The sequence below is a fragment of the Heloderma suspectum genome, chromosome 3 (genome assembly GCF_057233095.1).
Source record: "Heloderma suspectum isolate Gila_16-S chromosome 3, 16-S_ref, whole genome shotgun sequence".
Taxonomy (NCBI): Eukaryota; Metazoa; Chordata; class Lepidosauria; order Squamata; family Helodermatidae; genus Heloderma; species Heloderma suspectum.
The window spans coordinates 56,314,162-56,336,520 of NC_139460.1; the positions used below are offsets into that span (position 1 = coordinate 56,314,162).

General features: G+C 41.1%; 3 protein-coding genes across 11 annotated transcripts in view; 1 reads left to right on the plus strand and 2 right to left on the minus strand.

Annotated features, from left to right (window-relative positions):
• The window catches only part of CIP2A (cellular inhibitor of PP2A), a 38,877-nt gene extending 37,356 nt beyond the window's left edge, over positions 1–1,521 (minus strand). For 2 of the 5 annotated variants that reach the window (XM_084843329.1, XM_084843331.1), the window contains exon 1: positions 1,043–1,521. In XM_084843329.1, coding sequence (XP_084699455.1) covers positions 1,043–1,144 — 102 coding nt within the window. In that variant the 5' untranslated portion in view covers positions 1,145–1,521. Of the gene's footprint in view, positions 1–753 lie in introns of all 5 variants that reach the window. The other 3 variants (XM_084843332.1, XM_084843330.1, XM_084843333.1) reach the window with 3 other exon arrangements.
• Positions 1,217–21,635, plus strand: LOC146349700 (uncharacterized). 5 transcript variants are annotated; one of them, XR_014789059.1, is made up of 8 exons: positions 1,217–1,422; positions 7,780–7,850; positions 11,934–12,080; positions 14,328–14,386; positions 16,021–16,074; positions 17,011–17,067; positions 19,644–19,712; positions 20,399–21,630. XR_014789059.1 is itself a non-coding variant. In XM_084843337.1 (5 exons), the coding sequence occupies exons 1-4, from the start codon at positions 1,298–1,300 to the stop codon at positions 14,369–14,371; spliced, it is 387 nt and encodes a 128-aa protein (XP_084699463.1). In that variant the 5' UTR covers positions 1,217–1,297; the 3' UTR covers positions 14,372–14,386; positions 20,399–21,635. The 5 variants fall into 5 exon arrangements, 2 of the variants coding, with proteins under 2 accessions (XP_084699463.1, XP_084699464.1); XR_014789061.1 differs by lacking the exons at positions 17,011–17,067; positions 19,644–19,712 and having other exon boundaries at positions 20,399–20,736; XR_014789060.1 differs by lacking the exons at positions 16,021–16,074; positions 19,644–19,712 and having other exon boundaries at positions 20,399–20,735.
• On the minus strand, positions 8,926–20,595 carry LOC146349701 (SH2 domain-containing protein 1B-like). Its single transcript, XM_084843335.1, has 6 exons — positions 20,464–20,595; positions 19,626–19,893; positions 18,387–18,704; positions 17,029–17,092; positions 16,399–16,573; positions 8,926–11,109 (listed from the first exon to the last, which is right to left on the minus strand). Exons 3-6 carry the CDS (start codon positions 18,518–18,520, stop codon positions 11,069–11,071), a joined length of 414 nt encoding a protein of 137 aa, XP_084699461.1. The 5' UTR covers positions 18,521–18,704; positions 19,626–19,893; positions 20,464–20,595; the 3' UTR covers positions 8,926–11,068.
• Positions 21,636–22,359: the final 724 nt, after the last annotated feature.

A 22,359-nucleotide genomic window follows, 5' to 3' on the forward strand; every position in this document is an offset into this window, starting at 1 on the left:
GCTTTAAACCTCAAAGGGGTCCACAAAACAACTTCACAAACACTTTTAAAATTCAAAAAACATTGTCAGAAACAAAACTGAAACAAGAAAACAAAAACACTCAGCAGCGAAACATAATTTCATAACTCAGATAACTTTCAATTGGAAATAAAATTCTTGCAACCGGATGAGTAGATATTAACAGAAAATAAGCAGGCAAGACTCCCTAGTGAGTGGATTCCACAACCCAAGTGCCACCACTGAAAAGACCTTGTCCCATGTCCCCACCTTCTGCACATCTGGCAGAGGAGGAATATGGAGCTGAGCCTTCATAGATGACCAAAGTGTACAGATTCAGATTTAGAGCCATAAGGGACAGAACTATTAACATTTAGGGGGAAGTGTGCAGTACAGTAAATTTATAGAGGGTTTAGACTACATTCCTGTATCACAGATGCTTGGCAAATAGAACTTCTTCCCTGTTTGTTAACAGGTCTATTGTGTGCCTCTGAGTTATAGAACCTGTAGATGTTTAAGGGGTGGAGCACTAACCCCATCACTACACCTCTACGGAATTTCCTCTTATCATGCAGTTAGAGAAGGAGCATCAATTTATGGTGCAATCCTGTCCGTGCGTATTCAGAAGTAAATCCGACTGTGCTCAGTGGGGGATTAGATCCAGATACGCGTGAACAGGACAGCAACATTTTATTTGTATATTGCTCTTCCATATGCGTCACTCTCAGTTCAAAACAAGGCATGCCAAAAACAAACCGTGCTGTGGGGCGGGGAGATAAACGCAAGCGAATCCTAACGGGAAGTGGCATTCAGAACAGCACAAAAGAGCTCTGCCAACGTCCAGGAAACAGCGACCAGTTGAACGCTCGAGGAAAGAGCTTTTAAAATTGTTGTTGTTCAGTCGTGTCCGACTCTTCGTGACCCCATGGACCATAGGACGCCAGGCCTTCCTTTCCTGCGCTCTCTCCCTCTCCCCCCGGCCCTACAGTATGAGGCCGGAGGCGAAAAGGGCGCCGAGCAGGCCCGTCCCACCGGCGTCTCTCACCTCCAGGCTCCGCTGCAACAGCGCCGCGTTGGGCTGGGTGCGCGCAGCCCGGTACTGAGAAGCCGCCAGGAGCAGCGACTTCATACAAGCCGACGCGTCCATCTCGCTGCGGCTCGCGACGGCGACGGCGACGGCGCTCGCCTTCGTCTCTCAAAAAATCGTATTTGGCGCCCTGGCCGCCATTTTGATGCTGTCACCCACTCCGAGAAAGCGGCACCGGCCGGAAGCCACCTCCGCTCCGCCGAACCCCGGTGCATGCTGGGAGCGAGCGAGCGGGAAGACGCAGGAGCGGGGGGAGGGGGTGCTCTGCTCTGCTCTGCTCTGCTCTGCTCTGCTCTGCGGAAAGCGTTCACTCTTGTGGGAAAGAAACCAAAGTACCCGTACGCTTCTCTAAGGAACGTTGGCTAGGTGTATAGGAGCAGCCGGCCAGCTGTGGGGTTCTAGTTAGCGTCGTCTGTGGTGAAAGCCATCGCTCGTGTGGTGAAAACTGCCCCGGCCACACGAAGCGTATCCTTGTCTCTCTCGAGTGGGGAAACCATAGAGATAAACAAACCGCGCACGGCCGTTGGTTGGGACAGGAGGCGGTTCGGAAACACGGTGCCGTAGAAGCGCCTCCTGTTCGGTTTTCGGAGCGGGAGAAGCCGCCCTGCGCGAGCGCTTCTCTTTTGTTTCGGTTCCTTCCTTGAGGCGGATATTTCCTCATGAAACCGCCGAGTACGGCTGGGCGACAGCTTCGCTGATCGGAGTTGATCAACGTTGACCGTCTACACGGGCGGGTTGGGGGATTCAGGGCGCGATCCTATGCTTATGCTTACCTGGGAGTAGGTTCCCTTGAATTTAATAGGGCGAAACTTCTGAGCTGTGCTAAATTTCGAACTGTGGTGCTGGAGAAGACTCTTAATGAGTCCCCTGGACTGCAAGGAGGTCAAATCAGTCCATCCTAAAGGAAATCAACCCTGACTGCCCATTGGAAGGACAGATACCGAAGCTGAAGCTCAAATATTTTGGCCACCTAATGCGAAGAGAAAACTCCCTGGAAAAGACCCTGATGCTGGGAAAGACTGAAGGCGAAAGAAGAAGGGGACGGCAGAGGATGAGATGGCTAGATAGCATCACCGATGCAATGAATATGAACTTGAGCACACTCCGGGATAGAGCGCAGGTCAGGAAGGCCTGGCATGCTATGGTCCATGGGGTCACGAAGAGTCGGACACGACTGAACGACTGAACAACAACAAACTTCTGAGCAGGGCTGGGCTAAGATACTTTGCTGCCTGAGACGGAGTATCAAATGGCGCCTCACCCCGCAACAAGCACCCAAACCAGGGTGCATCGCGACATAGTACCCAAAGCCAGGGAAGTTATTTGGACACATGAAGCAGAAAATCCCACAAGCACCTCTCCCCATACCTGGCAGTAAAAATATAATAATATCTAATTAACTAACAATTAGTTGCTCGCCCCAAATCCTCACCTTGCCTAATAGCAGGGCTAGCCCTGCTTCTAAGTTGATATGTGTAGGATTGTGCTGTTAGACTATCTGGGTCCATTGGGGAGTGTGATACTCAGGGAGCGAAGTATCGAAAAACCATGATGCGAAAGATGTGCCACCATAAAGAGTCTGTTGTGGTAACAGATTCTACAAACACAGTATTGTGAAACTAGAACCTAAAATACAGGAATGGTTTTCTCACTAAAGATAGTAATTTACTCACTTCTAGTGTTATGTAGCTTTATATATGCAATACCAGCCTTCCCCAATCTGGCGCTCTCCACATGTGTTGGACTACATCCCTTAGCCAGCATGGGCAATGGTTGGGGAAGGTTGTGCTATAGTAACTTTTCGAGGTGATCTTTATGCTTACTCTGATTGGGTCTTGTATTCTTTTGTGCTTTCCACAAAAGCGTGATATACCCATTGATACCTTGTGTTAGTCCCACTGTGTAACCCACGCACCCCATCCCAAATACCCATATATATATATATATATATATATATGTCTTCCTACTTCATGAATCTCCCATACATACCTGTCCAGACCCTAAGATCATCTTCAAGAGGTAAAGAGGTAAGGTAGGTGGCTACCAGGGAGAAAGCATTTTCTGCTGTGGCACCCCAGTTGTGGAATGAACTCCCTAGAGAGGTTCACCTGGCGCCTATGCTGTACTCTTTCCAGTGCCAGGTGAGGACCTTTTTATTTTTTCAGGCATTTGTAGCATTTTAGCATTCCTTTTTTTTTTTTTTTAGCTCTGCTGTCTTAAATCTACTCTTGTGTTTTAAATATCTGCACTGATTGTATTTCATTCTGCAGCTTTAATCTATTATATTTTATATTGTATTTTTTGTTGTATTTTTGTGGTTTTAATTTTGTGAACCGCCCAGAGAGCTTCGGCTATCGGGCAGTATAAAAATGAAATTAAAAAAATCTAAGGAGGTGTGCACTAGTCTAGAAAAGCTGATGCCAGAATAAATGTGTTAGTCCTTAAGGTACCACAGGACTCTTCATCACTTTTGCTACAGCAGACTAATGAAGAAAGAGACCATGTTCATTCCCATCCGCCAGGCCATGCACAATTATAATCTGATATCTTTATTACTATTTTCATCCAGAAACTGTATATTATCTATGCGTGGTAATCCTGTGTGGCCCAATACAAATATGATAGGTTCAGAATACTAATTTCTATAGGCTGACTAGAGGTCTGCAGGAGTTAAACTGGGGTCTACTGATAGATTTCTGGATGATTTGCAATAGATTCTAGCAAAGGTTTCTGACTTCCAATTGTTTAACAATAGCAACAACAAAGGGCTCCCCTCTTCCCCCAACATTAGGCTGTTAGAATCCTTAAGCACTTGTTAAACACCCCCCTTCCAACCCTGTGATTCTGTGATTGTGTTAACTGGCAGTGCTAAAACCCACTTGTTGTTCAGTCGTTAAGTTGTGTCCAACTCTTCGTGACCATAGCACGCCGGGCCTTCCTGTCCTCCGCTCTCTCCCGGAGTGTGCTCAAGTTCATATTCATTGCATCGGTGATGCTATCTAGCCATCTCATCTTCTGCCGTCCCCTTCTCCTTTTGCCTTCAATCTTTCCCAGCATCAGGGTCTTTTCCAGGGAGTTTTCTCTTCGCATTAGGTGGCCAAAATATTTGAGCTTCAGTATCTGTCCTTCCAATGAACAGTCAGGGTTGATTTCCTTTAGGATGGAATGATTTGATCTCCTTGCAGTCCAGGGGACTCGTAAGAGTCTTCTCCAGCACCACAGTTCGAAAGCATCAATTCTTCGGCGCTCAGCCTTCCTTATAGTCCAGCTCTCACAGCCATACATTACTACTGGGAAAACCATAGCTTTGATTAGACGGACCTTTGTTGGCAAGGTGATGTCTCTGCTTCTTACTATGCTGTCTAGTTGTGCCATAGCTTTCCTCCCAAGGAGCAAGCGTCTTTTAATTTCATGGCTACAGTGACCATCTGCGGTGATCTTGGAGCCCAAGAAAGTAAAATCTGTCATTGCTTCCATTTCTTCGCCTTCTATATGCCAGGAAGTAATGGGGCCCGATGCCATGATCTTAGTTTTTTTAATGTTGAGTTTCAAACCATCTTTTGCACTCTCCACTTTCACCTTCAACAAGAGGCTCTTGAGATCCTCTTCGCTTTCTGCCATGAGGGTGGTATCGTCTGCGTATCTGAGGTTGTTGATAATTCTCCCAGCATTCATAATTCCGACCTGTGATTCATCCAGCCCGGCGTTTCCCATGATGTACTCTGCATATAAATTAAATAAGCAGGGTGACAATATACAGCCTTGTTGTACTCCTTTCCCAATTTGGAACCAATTGGTTGTTCCATGTCCGGTTCTTACTGTTGCTTCTTGACCCTCATACAGGTTTCTCAGGAGACAGGTGAGGTGGTCTGGTACTCCCATCACTTTAAGAATTTGCCAGAGTTAGTTGTGAACCACACAATCAAAGGCTTTAGCATAGTCAATGAAGCAGAAATAGAAATTTGTCTGGAATTCTCTTGCTTTCTCCATGATCCAGCGAATGTTGGCGATTTGTTCTCTAGTTCCTCTGACTCTTCGAAACCCAACTTGTACTTCCGGTAGTTCTCGGTTCACATACTGCTGAAGCCTAGCTTGTAGGATTTGGAGCATCACCTTGCTGGTATGTGAAATGAGCGCAATTGTGCGGTAGTTTGAACACTCTTTGGCATTGCCCTTCTTTGGAATTGGAATGTAAACTGACCTTTTCCACTCTTCTGGCCACTGTTGAGTGTTCCAAATTTGTTGGCATATTGAGTGCAGCACTTCAACAGCATTATCTTTTAGGATTTTAAATAGCTCAGCTGGAATACTGTCATCTCTGCTAGCTTTGTTGTTAGTAATGCTTCCTAAGGCCCACTTGACTTCACTCTCTAGGATGTCTGGCTCAAGTTCAGTGACCGCACGATCATGGCTATCAGGGACGTTAAGATCTTTCCTGTATAGTTCTTCTGTGTATTTTTTCCACCTCTTCTTAATCGCATCTGCTTTTGTTATGTCCCTGCCTTCTTTGTCCTTTATCATGCCCGTCTTTGCACAAAACGTTCCCTTGATATCTCCGATTTTCTTGAAAAGATCTCTAATCTACCCATTCTATTGTTTTCCTTGATTTCTTTGCATTGTTCATTTAAGAAGGCCTTCTTGTCTCTCCTTGCTGTTCTCTGGAACTCTGCATTCAGTTGGATATATCTTCCCCTTTCTCCCTTGCTTTTCGCTTCCCTTCTTTCCCCTGCTACTTGTAAAGCCTCATCAGACAGCCACTTGGCTTTCTTGCATTTCTTTTTCTTTGGGATGGATTTAGTTGCTGCTTCCTGAACAATGTGACGGACCTCAGTCTATAGTTCCTCAGGCGCTCTGTCTATCAGGTCTAATCCCTTAAATCTATTCGTCACATCCACTGTATATTCATAAGGGATATGCTTTAGGTCATACCTGAATGGTTTAGTGGTTTTCCCTACGTTCTTCAATTGAAGCCGAAATTTTGCAAGAAGCAGCTCATGATCTGAGCCACAGTCAGCTCCAGGTCTTGTTTTTACTGACTGTACAGAGCTTCTCCATCTTTGGCTGCAAAGGACATAATGAATCTGATTTCGATATTGACCATCTGGTGACGTCCATGTGTAGAGTCGCCTCTTGTGCTGTTGGAAAAGAGTGTTTGCTATGATCAGCGTGTTCTCTTGGCAAAACTCTATTAGCCTTTGTCCTGCTTCATTTTGTACACCAAGGCCATGCTTGCCTGTTATCCCGGTGATTCCTTGACTTCCTACTTTAGCATTCCAATCCCCTATGATGAAGAGGACATCTTTTTTTGGTGTTAGTTCTAGAAGGTGTTGTAGGTCTTCATAGAACTGAGCAACCTCGTCCTCAGTGGTTGGGGCATAGACTTGAATTACTGTGATGTTGAATGGTTTGCCTTGGATTCGTACTGAGATCATTCTATCGTTTTTGAGATTGTGCCCCAGTACTGCTTTTCCCACCCTTTTGTTGACTATGAGTGCTACTCCATTTCTTCTCAGGGATTCTTGCCCACAGTAGTAGATACAATGGTCACCTGAATTAAATTTGCCCATGCCTGTCCATTTTAGTTCACTGATTCCCAAGATGTCGATGTTCAATCTTGTCATTTCATGTTTGACCACCTCCAACTTACCTTGATTCATTGATCTGACATTCCAGGTTCCTAAACAATATTGTTCTTTACAGCATCAGACTTTCTTTTCACCACCAGACACATCCACAGCTTAGTGTCCTTTCGGCTTTGGCCCAGCTGCTTTACTCTTTCTGGCGCTACTTGGAAATTCCCTCTGCTCTTCCCCAGTAGTATACTGGACACCTTCTGACCTGAGGGGCTCATCTTCCGGCATCATCTCTTTTAGCCTTGTGATACGTTCCATGGGGTTTTCTTGGCAAGAGTACTGGAGTGGGTTGCCATTTCCTTCTCCAGTGGACCACATTTTGTCAGAACTCTGCCATGACCTGTCCGTCTTGGGTGGCCCTGCATGACATAGCTTATGGCTTCGCTGAGTTACGCAAGCCCCTTCGCCACAAGAAGGCAGTGATCCATGAAGGGGAAAAGAAATGTGTGCATTTCTCCTAATAAGCATTTATCCATTTTTCCCAATGTACACATTTTTTGCAAATGATTCCTCCTAATACATGTTTTTGTGCACACTTTCCCCTAACATATATAGTTTTGTGTGCACTTTTCCCTATAATATTATTTTTTCATTTGCAAACTACATAGTAAAATTAAGCAATATTAATTGCATTCTGGTTCAAGAGGTGCGAATTTAGTAAGTTGACATTAAAATGCGAACCAAATGAATTTCTCACCCATACTTATTCTGGAGGAAACAGGTAGAGGCAGCCAGAATTGCTATCAACTGCTATTTCCTGTGTACTACAAATGTCTTATTAAAGGGATATAGTATCACTAATATAATCAACCAACATGAAAGTGTTAAATCCTGTGTAAGCTGGGTGCCAAGATATTTTCCATCAGCTTCTAACATGCTATGTAGTATCTGCAAAGTTTGGGTAAGCTGAAAAAGGAGCTCCTCTAGTAGAAAATGCCTGTGTCCTGATATCATTATGGTGTAGGTTTCCCCATCAGCAGTGACCAGTTATGTGAACTGTGGTCATCATCACCACAGAGTTATGATATCAGAAAACAGGATATGTTTTTCTATTTGTTACAGAGGGAAAGGCAGAGAACTTGACTTGAGGCTGAATTTTGGGCAGCAAACAGCAAAGGAGGGCAACAGAAATGGTGAGACGTCCAGAGACCCAGTCCTTTGAGGAAGATTTGAAGGAGTTTGGCATGTTTAGTCTGGAGAAGAGATAGTTAAGAGCTGATATGATTGCCATCTGCAAATATTTGAAAAGATGTCATACAGTCAATTGGGCAAATTTGTTTTCTGTTGCTCCAGAAGTTAGACTTTGAACTGATGTGTTTAAGTAACAAGAAAAAAGTATTAGACAAAACATTGATCTTGTTCGCACGTAACAACAGCCCATTGGTTTAAAAACTGATAGGTTGTCAGGGATGCACCTGCCTCTTCTGCTTTACAGCACAACCCACAATTAGCTCTTCAAAGACTGCTGGGTTGATTTTTAGGGGCTAAACAAGAGCAGATAACCCCTGCTTTGTTTCTGGGTTAACTGCTAGGTTGTTTAGTGGTCTGGGTTCGCACGTTATGCTGCACAAGGTATGAACGAGCCAATTTGGGTTGTGCACTAAAATGAGGCAGGTGTGCTGCAGGTAGCGTCCCCCACAGCCCTCTGGTTTTTAAACTGATTGGTTGTCGTTATGTGCGAACAGCCTCGTTAGGAAGAACTTCCTGATGGTATGAGCTATTCAACAGTGAAAGACACTGCCTTGAAAGGTGGCGGACTCTCCTTCATTAGAAGTTTTTAAGTGGAAGCTGGATGTCTGCCTATCATGAATGCTGTAGTAGTAGAATTCATGCATTATCAGGGTGTTAAACTAGATGACCTTTGATGTTCCTTCCAGTTTTATAAGTATAGTTCCACCCCAAAACCTCACAGTCTTAACATCTGGTTTTCTTGGATCACCATTCCAACCTCATACTAGTTTTTGTGAAGTGTGAAGCTTCATCATAAAAACAGGAAAAACTGGTGATTCTGAGGATCTTAAAATAATATATCTTCGCTGCATGAAATAATGTGCAAACTTTGGCATCCCAGTTCCTTTTCTACCACTAGGGATGTCTTTCCTGCAAACACAGTATAATATTATTTCTCTAAATGAAAAACAAGGTCAAGAAATTCAAATAGCTGAAAATCATCATAAACAGGAATGTTGAATGAATAAATCCAGTTGTATTTAAGGATAAAGTCCTTTATTTTAAGGATTTATATTTCGCATTGCAACAGGCCACCCAGGTTTTCAGGGTGTCTTACAACAAATTTAAAATTACAATTAAAAAAAAAATCAAACACAGACCACCACAATTTAAAAGAGCAACATAAAAGCAGTCAGCAAACATAAAACACAAAGCAGCATAAAAGTAGTCAGCGGAATCAAAACACGTCAGATTTAAAAGCATGGAAAAAGAAAAAGGTCTTTGCTTGGCATTGAAAGGACGTCAAAGTAGGTAAGTGGCCAAAGTGGCCAGACAAGCCACCCTGTGTTATGTGTGTCCATGCATTTTGTTTATGTGTGTGCACATGCACTCAAGCAACAGAGCTTTCTTCCTGACCCACAATTCTACTGTGTCACATCACAAGTGGCTTTTTAAACTTGGGAGGAGGTTTAGCAAGCTTCTTGTCAGGTAACACAGAGGGGCTACAGGCTGAGTGAGTTGGGTAAAGGCCATATTGTGCAAGTGGATCACAAATGCACAATACTGTTAGAGTTCTATAGGAGCAGATAATGGATTTGGCTATTTGTGAGGCTCAGATTGTGAGGGTCTTACTATAGTCCTTTCATGTATTTAAGCATGTACCTCGTGGTTTATTTATGTTCTGCTAAGTTTTAAAAAGTCTTGAATAACTGCATCTAATACAACCAAAGAGCGCAAATTAGAGTAATCTAGACTATGTATAAAATTATTATTTTTTCATTTTTCTGGAACAACTTCCCCTTTTATCGTTATAATGACACTAACTGATTTAGTATCGGTAGCACGGTAACTATACTAAGGGAGGAGAGGCAGAATTTTGCTGTAGAACAAAAATGGCCTGTTTCCTTGGTCTCTCCCTAGGTACAGTCATGTCAATGAACTAGTGAAACTGACTAGACTAGATTGTAAGTTGCTCCTTGTTTAGCTAAGTAAGCTCTCAAAGGAAACTTTGCACTAAGCGCTTGGTGTTAATGCACCTTTTTCCCCCTGTTGTGGGGTGGAGAATGAAAAAACAAACCTTTGAAAACAGTTCCCAGAATGCATCATTAATGTAGAGCAGGAAAACATAAAATAGCCACTTGCAACAATCACACTTAAAATGTGTGCATTGCTGTAGCATTCCAGAGCACAGCTTGAAGTCCTGTGGAAATTAGGGAAGCCTCTGACTTAACCCATAAAGATGTATGAACCAAGCACAATGACAACTCTAAAATACTCTCTCTGAGAACCTATTAAAAACATTATACTTTGTGATAATGAAATCTTGTATAATTTTTCACATATATCATCAGGATCAAATGATATAGTTTAGACAATGTTATAATTTAATAGTATGTATACAGCTTTCAGTCTACTGACAGGTACTAAGCTGCTATCCAAGAGAAGAGTTTGTGAAAAGCTTTACAATGTAAAGTTTACATATTCTACAACATAGTGTCAGCAGTAATGTGTAGAACTTTAGTCTGCATTCTGGGTTATGTTAAAACCTACACCCAAATTATTTCAATGGGACTTAGGTATGTTTAACATTTCAGCCATAATCCTACTGTGTTTACCTTACTGGTTCCAACAGTAGTTGTGCAGTAAATCCCTAAATAAACTAGTGAGTATATTTTTAAAATCCAGCAGACATTTTTATTCAGTTGCAAACATGAAATGGCTAAAGATGTGTCACTACTGATGAAGCAAGTTCACCTAACAAGTCCTAATATATTCTGTTAAAATGGAAATATAACTGTACTGTGGCACCTTAAAGGCTAACAAATTTATTGTGGCATAAGCTTTTCTGCAGCAGAGCCCACTTCATCAAGTACATGAAATGGCTACTTAAATGGATAGACACATAGATATAAATATATACACCCTGAGTACAGAAGGATTTTCTTTAAAAAATAGGGGGTTATTTGTTTTTACAAAGTGAGGCAAATGAACCAAGCAAGCAAGTGGTAGCATTAGGTGTGTCACAGTACTATTCACAGCATAAATTAACTGAGAATCCAATCAAATGAACAGAAGATCCAATCAGCATGGATGTGACCCACTGAAAAGACTAATTCCCATACTAAAATGGAGCAAATTGAGACAAAGCAAGTCATGAGAAATCAATGGTCTCTCAGCCAGATCACTCAGGCAAGACATCAACATAATCATTGTCTTCAGTTTCTGGGGGAGGAAAGGTAAATTTGATTATTTTTCTTATTCTTGCGTAGAGGAAGTGCACTTCCAGGCAAATCTGTTATTGCACCATTGTTCTACCTCATTCATAGTATTCTATGGGACTTCAGTCTTCCATTCATAGCCCTCCTATGCTTTTCCCTCACTTCCATCTTTTTTCTAATCATGGAAAATCTGTTAAGTAAGAAAAGATGGAATAGCTGCACAGTGCCTTCTGATCTGGACCCCACTCTCGGGAAGCACCCCAAAAGAATATTTTATTGGCAGGCTCAAAGTAGAAGATGTGATAGTTTGTACTGGAATAATTACTGTTGACTGAAACTGAACATTGCAGAATGAGAAGGTATACAACACAATGAAATATTCCACACAGTGAAGAGGCTGGGACTACACATCACATGGACACTTGTGTCCTAAGATGCCAATGCTCAGTGGACTCTGCAAAGCAGCATTAGGATAGGTACATATACCAATACCCTGTGTAAGAGGAAGAGAATAAAAAATGTTTGGGGGGTTGGTGGTGGGTTTTGTTTGTTTTTTTACAAGCGAGGTAAGTCAAACGAGATAGCAGTACGTGTGAACTTTGCTATTGGATGGATTAAAAATATAATAAAATTATAAAAATGAGAGAGAGATCTGCCATGGAGAAGCAGTGGTTGGGATGCTTATCCCTTCCACCACTAGCTTTTACTCCTGGAGGTTGCCCCCTCTTGATGCTTTCTTTAGAGAAAAGAGCAATTGAGGTTTTTAGACACATGATGTCAGTATAATGTGTAATTCCAGCTAAGGTCTCTGTAACCCTTATATTCCAGACTTCCTTGCCAGTCTTCCACAGTCAGTAGTTCGTGCTTTCCTGTTCCAGCAGCTGTATGTATCTTTTCCAGCCCTACAGATTCCCTACAGATTCCCTACCGAAAGTGGCTCACCTGGGGCCTGCATTGTGGTCTTTTCTGCTCCAGGTGAAGACCTTTTTTTTCTTTTCCCAGTCTTTTAAACCTTTCAGTTTAAAAAATGTATTAGTGCGTTTTTCGCTCTTTGCACAGCTGCTGGCTTTTATCTTGGTCACTACTTTGGTTTTATTCTGTTTTAAACTTATGGTTTTATATTATGTTTTACTACGCTATTGTATTTCATGGTTTGAAGCTTTGTCTTGTAAACCGCCTAGAGAGCTTCAGCTAATGGGTGGTATAGAAACATAATAAATAAACAACCTTTGCCTCTCTTTACTATTATAAAACAGTGCCTAAATAGGTTATTTTCCAACGAAAAAAACTAATGGAATCATTTATGATGATGTACCCCATACTTTTGAGTGCCAATTTGTAATATAGAATTCCATTTTTTTGTAAGAAAATGGGTGATTGATTATCAGCAATTAACTGCCTTCACTTGCTTGCTGCTAACAGTTCTACTAGGAACAGAAGCAATATGATACAGCCTAAGGAATAGCATGCTGTAATAATACAACTAGACTTAAAACAGCTGCTTCTCTCAGACTTGCAGTAAATATGAAGCAACATTATATTGTCATACTGTTAGTCTATCTAGCTCAGCATTAGCTTTCTGACTGGCACCTCAATATCTCAGACACAGTTCTTCCCTAGCCCTTGTTATTTGATATCCTGTAACTGGAAATACCAAGGATTGAACCCAGGAATGCAAAGGATGTGCTTGATCACTTATCAGTGGTCCCATGCACAGCTTCCCCCCCCCCTCAAATTCTCACGTTCAAACTCATTTTGCACTCATGCTATCCTGAACATCTGATCTGTTACCTAGGTTTGATCCTGTGGGTACCTGCTTCCCACAGGACCATATTCACCTTTCTGGCCAGCTATGGGACCCAGAAATGGGATTGAGGGAGCAATCCTGTGGCCCCCAGGCAGTGTCTGAGGGTCCATAGAATACTTGGGTTTCCCAGCTCCAAGGTCAGAGACAGTGCTCAGAGATCTAACCTCCTCCCCCTTGTATCTGGTGCGGAAATAACCGCGCTGGCCACCTCTCCAAAGTCAGAAACCCGACCTCAGACAGGGGGAAAGGGGGTGTTTGGGTGGGTGGGGAGGGAAGGAAGGAGAATGGGGAGGCCAGGCTATGAGCTCTCCTGAGGCCTCTCCGGCCTCCTTCCCTCCCCTTCTGAAGCGCCCCAGCAAAATGGGCTGAAAAGCCTGTCTAACAAGTGCAGGAGGACAGGAAGGCGAAAATGGCCTTCACTGCTCCTCCCGCCCTGCATAGGATGATTGTAAATCTCTGAGTTCAGGGGCTTACAGTCATTGAGGGCGCAACCTATAGGATTATGACTTGAACTATCTTTTCACTCCTACATATTCTAGCTGCTTCTCAAGTTATGTTTGTGTAATACACAAGTTTCTTGCAAGTCTGTCAAAGGTAAACTCTTTCCTTCAGAGGAAGGGAGCCTTTGGATCTAACCTAATATTTATAACCTATGTATGAATAAAGGTAGATAGATCTTGATATAGAAAGTTAAGTATAAATAAAGCATTTATTTTAATTATGGATATAGATTTGGACTCAAAGAGCCTATAGTGTGAGTGGAAGGCATTTCTGCTCATGCAAAGGAGGCTTTCCAATTTTAGTTAATTTTTGCCTTCCAACTGGAGCCAGTAGCACCACACTGCTTGCCTTTGGGAGGACCCCCCCCCCCCAAGGCCGGATTACAATAAAATCTATCAGATTGCAAATTAAACATAGTACTTTAAAAGATTTCTATGCAATAAGATTGAAAGCATATAAATAAGCCAAATTTAACTTACAGAGTTATAGTCAAAGTAACTATATAACATCAAAGCAATGTTATAAGCTGGGATTTACAATAGATTTACAAAGAATAATACACAGTAGCCAGTTAGGATTATAGTTACTCAGTTTTGTCTGATTTCTTACACTCTTGTATAATTAGATACTTCAGCCGTTATGGCATAATCCCACAGTTTTTTAATCTATTCCTTTATATTAGGTATGTTTGATTGCTTCTAATATTTTGTGTAAGGGACTATAGCAGCCACAGTCTGCTAGACTGACACAAATATAAAGGGGACTATCTTATTGAATATTTGAAGATTCATCCATGCTTTTATCTTCTAGTCTTTTTGGCTAATGAACAAACCCACCACATATAGTAGAAATCACCTCACTTATTTTTACTTTTCCAGCAGATTGAGAAACAAACATTTTATGATTTTTTACAGGTGGAATATACTGCCTTGTTGTCATTTCAAAACAATTCTCCTGAATATTCATATTCAAGGTAAATTTTAAATCTTAGATATTCCCATACTGACATTTCATTATTAGCTCCAAGGCCTTGAGCTTAATGAATAGTAACAGAACAGAAAAAGCCACTCAAGATTGTCAAATGCTTTTTCAGCATCTAAAAAAACCAAAAGTGTTTCTTCTTTAGTTTGATTAATTAAACTAATTAAGCTGCAATCGTATACTCACTTAACCCTGAAAATATGTATAGGATTGCCCTTTATGGCTACAATCCTATACACACTTACCTGAGAGTAAGTCCCATTGATTTTAATGGGATGTAATTCAGAATGAGCATGCATAGTATTTATTTATTTATTTATTTATTAAATTTATTAATCGCCCATCTGACTGGTCACCCAGCCACTCTGGGCGATGTACAACCCACCATAAACAATTTAAAACAGTAAAATTTTACCATAAATTTTTTTAAAAAAAAATACCCTAACCCACCCCAAATGCCTGCCTGAACAACCACGTTTTTAATGCACGACGGAAGCTCATTAAAGAGGGGGCATGACGGAGTTCCCTAGGGAGGGAGTTCCACAGAGTGGGGGCCACCACAGAGAAGGCCCTCTCCCTCGTCCCCACCAGTCTAGCTGTCCTGGCTGATGGGACAGAGAGAAGGCCATCCGAGGCTGATCTTGTTAAGCGGCCTGTCTGGTGTTGCTGGAGGCGCTCCTTAAGATAGGCTGGGCCGGAACCATATAGGGTTTTAAAGGTCAAAACCAACACCTTGAATTTGGCCCGGAAAACAACTGGTTTGTTGTGCTATAAAAGTACATAAAAGTATTATTTTCATTATGGATCCTCCTATTCATAAAAACGGCCTCTGAGTGAATATATTTATGTAATATTTCATTCAGATAATTTGTCAATATTGCTATAAACATTTTATAATAATTATTTAAGAACTATATTATTCCGTAAGTTGATACAAACTATGCAGCTTTTAAACTATATAAACTATAAACGTTTTAACTATAAAAAGTTATTTTAGGGCACAATCCTATGCATGTTGAGACAGAAAAAAATTCCTACAACTTCCAGCATTCCCCAGCTAGCAAGCTGGGAATTGTAAGACTTTTTTTCTGTCTAAACATGCATAGGATTGCACCATTAGATAGTGCTGTGACCCAGTTCAGTTGATTAATTGGATAAATTTAGATCAATTAACTTATTGATTACGTCTTTATAAATGTGCATATGAACTTTGAACAAAAAACATCTTGTTTGTAGATTATATGCATACATTTCATAGCAGATACCATTTTGGAAGAAGCATTCCCTCGTATATGTGAGAGAAAGGGGATTGCTCTAAGATGGTGTATGCCACACTTGGTTTTTGTGTGTATTTGTATAAAAAATAACAATAAAACAATCTGCTGCTTGATTAAAAAGATGTTCCTTTTTAATTACCCAAAAAGTTTTAAATTGTGTAATGACTGAAGCTCATAAAGGCTTCAGTACTTTTTCCAAATTAGCCCTAATGATTTTTAAAGCATTTTCAAATTCTTTGGAAATTTCTGAGGGGCATGTCTGTTAATGCATGTTTTCTAATAGTTTATACTTTTGTTGTATGATTTTATAATGTATTCTATTACATTTTAATTCCACTCTTCCTCTGAGAAACTCTATGGTGAGTCCCCATCCCTGATTTTATCCTTGAAGCTGTCCTCTGAGGTACGTTAGGCTGAAAGATAATTACTCGTCCATGTCATGTGAACTTCATGGTTGGGTGGGGATTTGAACCCAGATCTCCCCAATGCTAGTCAAGTACTCTTAACTACTTCATCATGCTAACCTTAGTTCATCATTTTCTATTAAGAAAGGCAATTTTATTTCTAAGCAAGACTCTACTGAAAACTTTAGACATCTCCCATATAACTGATCATTGCTTTTATTTGTTTTAAATACAAAAACAAATCCCTGTGTTCTTTCCTGTATGACAGAATCATTATGTAGTATTCATCATATGTCATGTGTATTTGTACATACACCTCTTACCAGGAATCAGATATGTTCCGTCTCTAGATGCATAGACATTCTGATATCCTTCATGATATGTAGATCTATTTACAGGATAACGCAAGTTGATTACTAGCCCCTGATTTGGTTTTTCATAGGTAGTAATTATATCCTTTAAAGTTTGGAAGTCCTGTTTTGGAGTGCCTTCAGAAGTCTGCAAAATGAGTAGATTGATGCTAAATATCATTACATTATAAAATGTATAAATAATAATTCTTTCCCACCCCAAGGGAACAGATACATTTCAGAGAAAATTATAACAAGCACAGCACTGTGAAAATGCAGCTGTCACATAATAGTTTTTTTTTGGGGGGGTTAACACCTAAAAACTGACCCTTTGCACAGTTCTAAGGTAGTCAGAATTCAGGCTATCAGGAGTGGGCTGCCACCAAGATTTAGAATGAGTAGATACCTGAAAATAAACTCATCCAAAGTCATTTTAGTTTTTAAAATAGTTAAATGAAAAGGGTTATGCAACATAGCATACAAGTCTCAAAATATTTGGTTAAATGTATTTTTCTGTGAATTTTAGGTGGTAGCATAAGGAATAAATTAGCAGGAGCATACTTATTAAATTATTTTACTTAACAGACATAGGCATTTTCTTACCTGGATCATAAAATGCCCATTATGTTTCCTGAAGATTCGGTAAGTGTAGATCCGCTGTTCATAACTGGTTTTTAGAATGGAAAACATTAATAAATGCTATGTTTATTATTTGTGAGATTGCTGGGATATTCATATATGTTGAAGAATCATACTGATTTAGGTCTGTGGGTTAGGACATAAAAACTCATCCAGTTCATACAGGGAGAAATGGCTGTGTAGGCTACCAGGGAAGTGGTTCTTACCTGTTTTCACTTTATGCTAGAGATGGTCTGTAATTGCCGCTGGTAAATTCCCCATTACCTCTAGTAAAGATAATCTAACGACTGCTATATTTAGTTTTGCAGTTTTCTAGAAAAGTGCACATGAACTGTCTTCTTAGGGTAGCTGGGCTTGGTAGCAATCCCTATTGCCATCTGCTGAATCAAATAAGGAGTCCTGAACAGATATGAGAAGAAAAACCTTGAATGCAAGGTAGCACTATCTTTGCCTAGTTATGTACTTCCATTCATTAGGATATATCGTTAGTGTCCTTTTTCTACAATGTGAAAATTGACAAATTAGAACAGCCACTTTAGAGAAAAGCCATAATTCAATACAGCAGAATAAGTGTAGCTAATTTTCCAATAGTATTTACAGGTATGAGCTTCTTTATACTGATCAAGATCAATGGTCCATTGAGATCAATATTGGCTACAATTGCCATGATCCAAAATACCTTCAGGCTGTGGTCTCGCATATCTAAAAAGGTGCTGCTCCTACACTACATATGCATTGGAGAAGAGCTCGTAGAGACTGGTATGCTATCATATGAGTGAGGTATGAATCCATCAGCAACCCAGCTGGAGAACGTATCTCTAAGATTTCCATCAAACCTTTTGTGTAGAGAGGGTTTAAGTTCCATTGACCATGAATCTGTAAGGAGGCTGTTGATTTAGCTTGGAGATGTAACATGGTGGATTTTTTTTAACGTATTCCTATTAAAATATCATATATAGTACTATATATTTATGTAATATTTATCTCACTTTTCAGTCTGGGCCTGACGTAAAATGCATCTTATAATAAAAACAGAATCGGTTTCATGCAGACACATTCACACCTGGGACTATATATGTATATGGGACTATATATGGAAAAACTTTTTCCCACCCATTCTTTTAAAAATGCCTTCCTTAAAATCCCCAACAGTTCGGGCCCAATCCATAGAAAGCTAGTCATCCTTATGAGCCGTTTATATCAACCTTGGCTTATGTTTGACATCTTTAACTGAGGCAAAACTAAGTTTCACTGGATTGGAGCCATTCTTTCCAAAAGCAAGAAGCAAGATAACCAGTTTACATAAAAAGGGAAATACTTACAAAACACAAAGGCACAAGACTCCTGGTATGCTCTCGCTGTCTCGTATTAGAAAACTTCCATTTTTTCCTTTTTTGCTTAGTAATTCTTCACAGTGGTCTTTAGTTATATTTCCATGGAAACACTGCATTTCCATTTACCTATAAAACTGTTTGTAGATTAATTGTTAAGATTCAGGTGAAAATTCTTAAGATTCAGGTTGATCCGTTCTCTGCTGAACTGCAACTGAACTGTTGAGCTAAGGATGTTGAAATTAACACGGCTTTCTGGAGGCTTTTCAGCTGTTATGTCAGTTGTACACAGCGTGATTGTTTTTTCCCCTATGCAAAACATAGGAAGAAAGCACAGGAAACTCAAACTGACAGATGGATTAGTCGTCACCTAACCACTTAAAACAAAAACCTTAAGATTTTTTTTACTAGATGCTTTTTTTAAAAGTTGTCGCAGGTGGGGGAATGAAACTTAGCCTAATTAAGTTATTACAATTCATTTATTGCCCTATTTTCCTTCCCCCACAACATAGATGTTTGGCACTACGAGAACAAATGGTCAGTTCTTGAAATGGAGGGATGTAAGCAGTGTAGTCCCACAATAATTTGTACTGGGACCAGTGCTTTTTACAATCTTCACACATGATTTGGAATTAAGGATGTGCAGCGAGGTGGCCAAGTTTGCTGATGATACCAAATTATTTACGGTGGTTAAAATAAAAAGGGATTGTGAAGAGCTCCAAAAGGATCAGTCCAAACTGGGAAAAAGGGCATTAAAATGGCAAATATGGTTCAATGCAAGTGATGCACATTGGGGCCAAAAGGTCCTAACATCACATATGAACTGATGGGTTCTGAACTGGTGGTGACTAAACAACCAATATTTTGTGGTAGGTAGCTGGATGAAAATGTTGAAACAGTATGTGGTACCTGCATAAAAGGCAAATTTTATGTTGGGGATCATTAGGAAAGGAATCAAAAATAAAATTGCTAGTATTATGCCTATATTCAAATTATGATGCCACACTTGGAATAATATCTATGGTTCTAGTCACTGCACCTCAAAAAGGATATTGTAGAGCTGAAAAGGGTATGGAAAAGAGCAACCAAAATTATCAAATGGCTGGAGTAATTTCCTCTATGAGGAAAGGTTACAACATTGGGCCTTCTTTAGCTTTAAAAAAGGCAAGTAACAGGAGACATGACAGAGGTGTGCAAAATTATTTATTTTTTATTGCATTTATATCCCACCTTTTTTCCTCTTGCAAGGAACCCAGCACAGCTTACATTATCGTCCTCCTTTCCATTTTATCCTCACAACAACAGCCACCCTGTGAGGTAGGTTGGGCTGAGAGTCTATGACTGGCCTAAAGTCGCCCAGTGAGCTTCCATGGCCAAGTGGGGACTAGAATCCGGATCTCCAGCTCCCCGTCCAATGCTCTAGCCACTACACCACGTTGGCTTTCAAATTATGTGTGGTGTGGCAAAAGCAGGTACAACCCAGGATCATCCAATGAAGCTGGGTAGTGGAAATAATAATAACAAGAACAACATTCAGGACTGATAAAAGAAAGTACTTAACACAGTGCATAGTCAAAATACTGAATTCTGTATCATAGAATCATAGAATAGTAGCGTTGGAAGGGGCCTACAAGGCCATCGAGTTCAACCCCCTGCTCAATGCAGGAATCCAAGTCAGGACTGCATTTATATCCCACCTTTTTTCCTATCCCAAGACATAGTTATGGGCACTAGCTTGGATGACTTTAAAAGGCAATGATTAGACAAATTTATCGAGGATAAGCCTATCAATAGCTACTAGTCATGATGGCTATATGCTACCTCCAGTATCAAAAGCTGTGTGCTTCTGAATATCAGTTGCTGGGGAATATGAGTGGGAAAATGCTATTGTGCTCACATAGGCTTGTAGACTTCCCATAGGCATCTGGTTAGTCATTATGTGAACAGAATGCTGGACTAGACAGGCCTTTGGTCTAATCGAGTGCACCTTTTCTTATGTGCAGTCCAATCCAGCACTCGAACATATCAGTGCATCTTCGCTACATGGATCCAAGCAAGAGGAACTGACCTTCAGCACCCTGTGGTTTGTGATGTTCCAAATCCAGAAGGAGATCCACCAACAGAAAGCTGCTTCTATACATGGATTGTCTCTGCTGCATTGGGGCACTAAACAAAATACTGTTCAGCCAGGGTTAAACTCAGTGATCTAGAGCAAGTAATTTTCTGACAGCCCCAGTTCCCCTGTGGTAAAATAATGACTCATCTAAAATGTAAGAATAATATTACATTTCTAAACTGGATAATCACAAGGTCTCACTGTAATACAGTGGATATACGATGTCAAGGAGTACGGCTCATTCTTGCACTGTTATTTATTGCAATCTGTAGTAATTTTCCATGTTTATACCTTCTCCTGAACTCTTGCTGGCATGAATAACAGAGATGTAAAGCTGCATGGGAGGAGATATTAATAGACTGGGTCTGGGATCCTGTGACATTTCACCTGGAAGACCTCCACCCTCAATAAGCCACTTCCCATTTTGTACTGTATAAAAGACTTTCTCTTCCTCTAGAGACCCAATGTCACTGGCCATTATGCAGATCCCTATCCTCATCTCAGATCTATTTATATGCTTAGGAACCACCCCGCCTCATGCTAAAACAAGGGACTCAGCAGGCCTGACATTAAAGATCACATTTCCACATAGAGGCCCACCATTTAGTGGGCATCTTGACAACAAAGCCATGACAATGGACTACAGATGAATAGGACTTAAGGAAGGAAGGCACAGGTGAGTCTGACCCTTGCTCACTACAGTGAGTGGTGTACTCACTGCAGGGAGAGACATACGTGCACCTGCCTATCAGATGTTTGGCACCGTCAGCTTTGACAGCACTGATCACCTTTTAGGGGCAAGAATGTGGCTAGCATAAGTCTGCCCACCCTGAAGCAGGTCAATACCATCAAAGCTGACTATGCAGACCACCTGTTTTTGGAAGTGTGTGGGAACCTGTTCCAGCACTCACTGACCCAGATACTGATTATAAGGAAGTACACTTTTATACTTGTAGCGGCCAAATTAGCAGGTTACCTTACAGATCTGCATTGAGCAGGGGCTTGGACTATAAGATGACCTCCAAGGGCCCTTCCAACTATATAATTCCACTCTTCTTGGTTAAAAGCTAGCTTACAATCCTGGCTTGTTTGGGCACAATAAATTATCTTTGTCCTTGGTTCCGATGTCATGCTATGTTATCCCTGCCTAGTTTGTTTTACACTCTCATGCAAAGGGAGGAGTGAAGCTGAAGTGAATGTGCTGTGTGTTTGAGCAAGCCAGGATTCCTGGCTTCTCGTTACATCTGTTTCCCACCTTCCAGCTGAGCAGAGCAAGCTGCTCCAGCTGGTCCAGGGACTACAGAAGCAAGCAAGCTCCCAGAGACCGAGCGACCAGAGTGAGCAAACGGGGAGCAAACAGGAGTTGGCCAGGGGAGGTCAAGGGGGAGGCCCCTAACATTTTTTTTCATTTTTTATTTTATTTTATTTTTTAACTAACTTTTCCCCATTTATTTGTCTTGTAACACACACTTCCACACCAGTGGGACTCTGCTTTTAACCTCTACTGAATAGAGGAGCAGGCACAGGCTAGTCTAGAACAATCATAAAGCTAGACACAAAAAGGGAAAAGAGGCAATGGAAGGTCAGGACTCTCCAGTGGTGGTGACCTGACCTGCAAGGTGTGTGCAATGTTTGTTTTCTTGCCTGAGAACAACATGGCCTACACCTGCAACAAGTGCAAGTTGATCACGAAGAAAAAGTAAGAGGACTGGAGTGGCGACTGTTGACCCTCCGGGGAATAAGAGAACATGAAGAGTTCTTGGACAGAATGGGGGAACTACAGCAGCAAAGTGAAGACCAGAAGCTTGAAGAGCAACAGCAAGCTGAGGCAGAAGTGGGAAATGCTGA

Bases quoted from the DNA above. Each gene is read 5' to 3' on its own strand.
- LOC146349701 (XM_084843335.1), bottom strand. From the start codon at position 18,520: ATGGAAATGCAGTGTTTCCATGGAAATATAACTAAAGACCACTGTGAA. The intron at 17,093-18,386 runs GTAAGTATTTCC...TCTAAAAACCAG, and splicing joins GTCTTGTGCCTTTGTGTTTT to TTATGAACAGCGGATCTACA. The intron at 16,574-17,028 runs GTAAGAAAATGC...CTCATTTTGCAG, and splicing joins ATGGGCATTTTATGATCCAG to ACTTCTGAAGGCACTCCAAA.
- LOC146349700 (XM_084843337.1), top strand. From the start codon at position 1,298: ATGCTGGGAGCGAGCGAGCGGGAAGACGCAGGAGCGGGGGGAGGGGGT. The intron at 1,423-7,779 runs GTACGCTTCTCT...TATTTGTTACAG, and splicing joins GGAAAGAAACCAAAGTACCC to AGGGAAAGGCAGAGAACTTG. The intron at 12,081-14,327 runs GTGAAGACCTTT...GATTTTTTACAG, and splicing joins TGTGGTCTTTTCTGCTCCAG to GTGGAATATACTGCCTTGTT.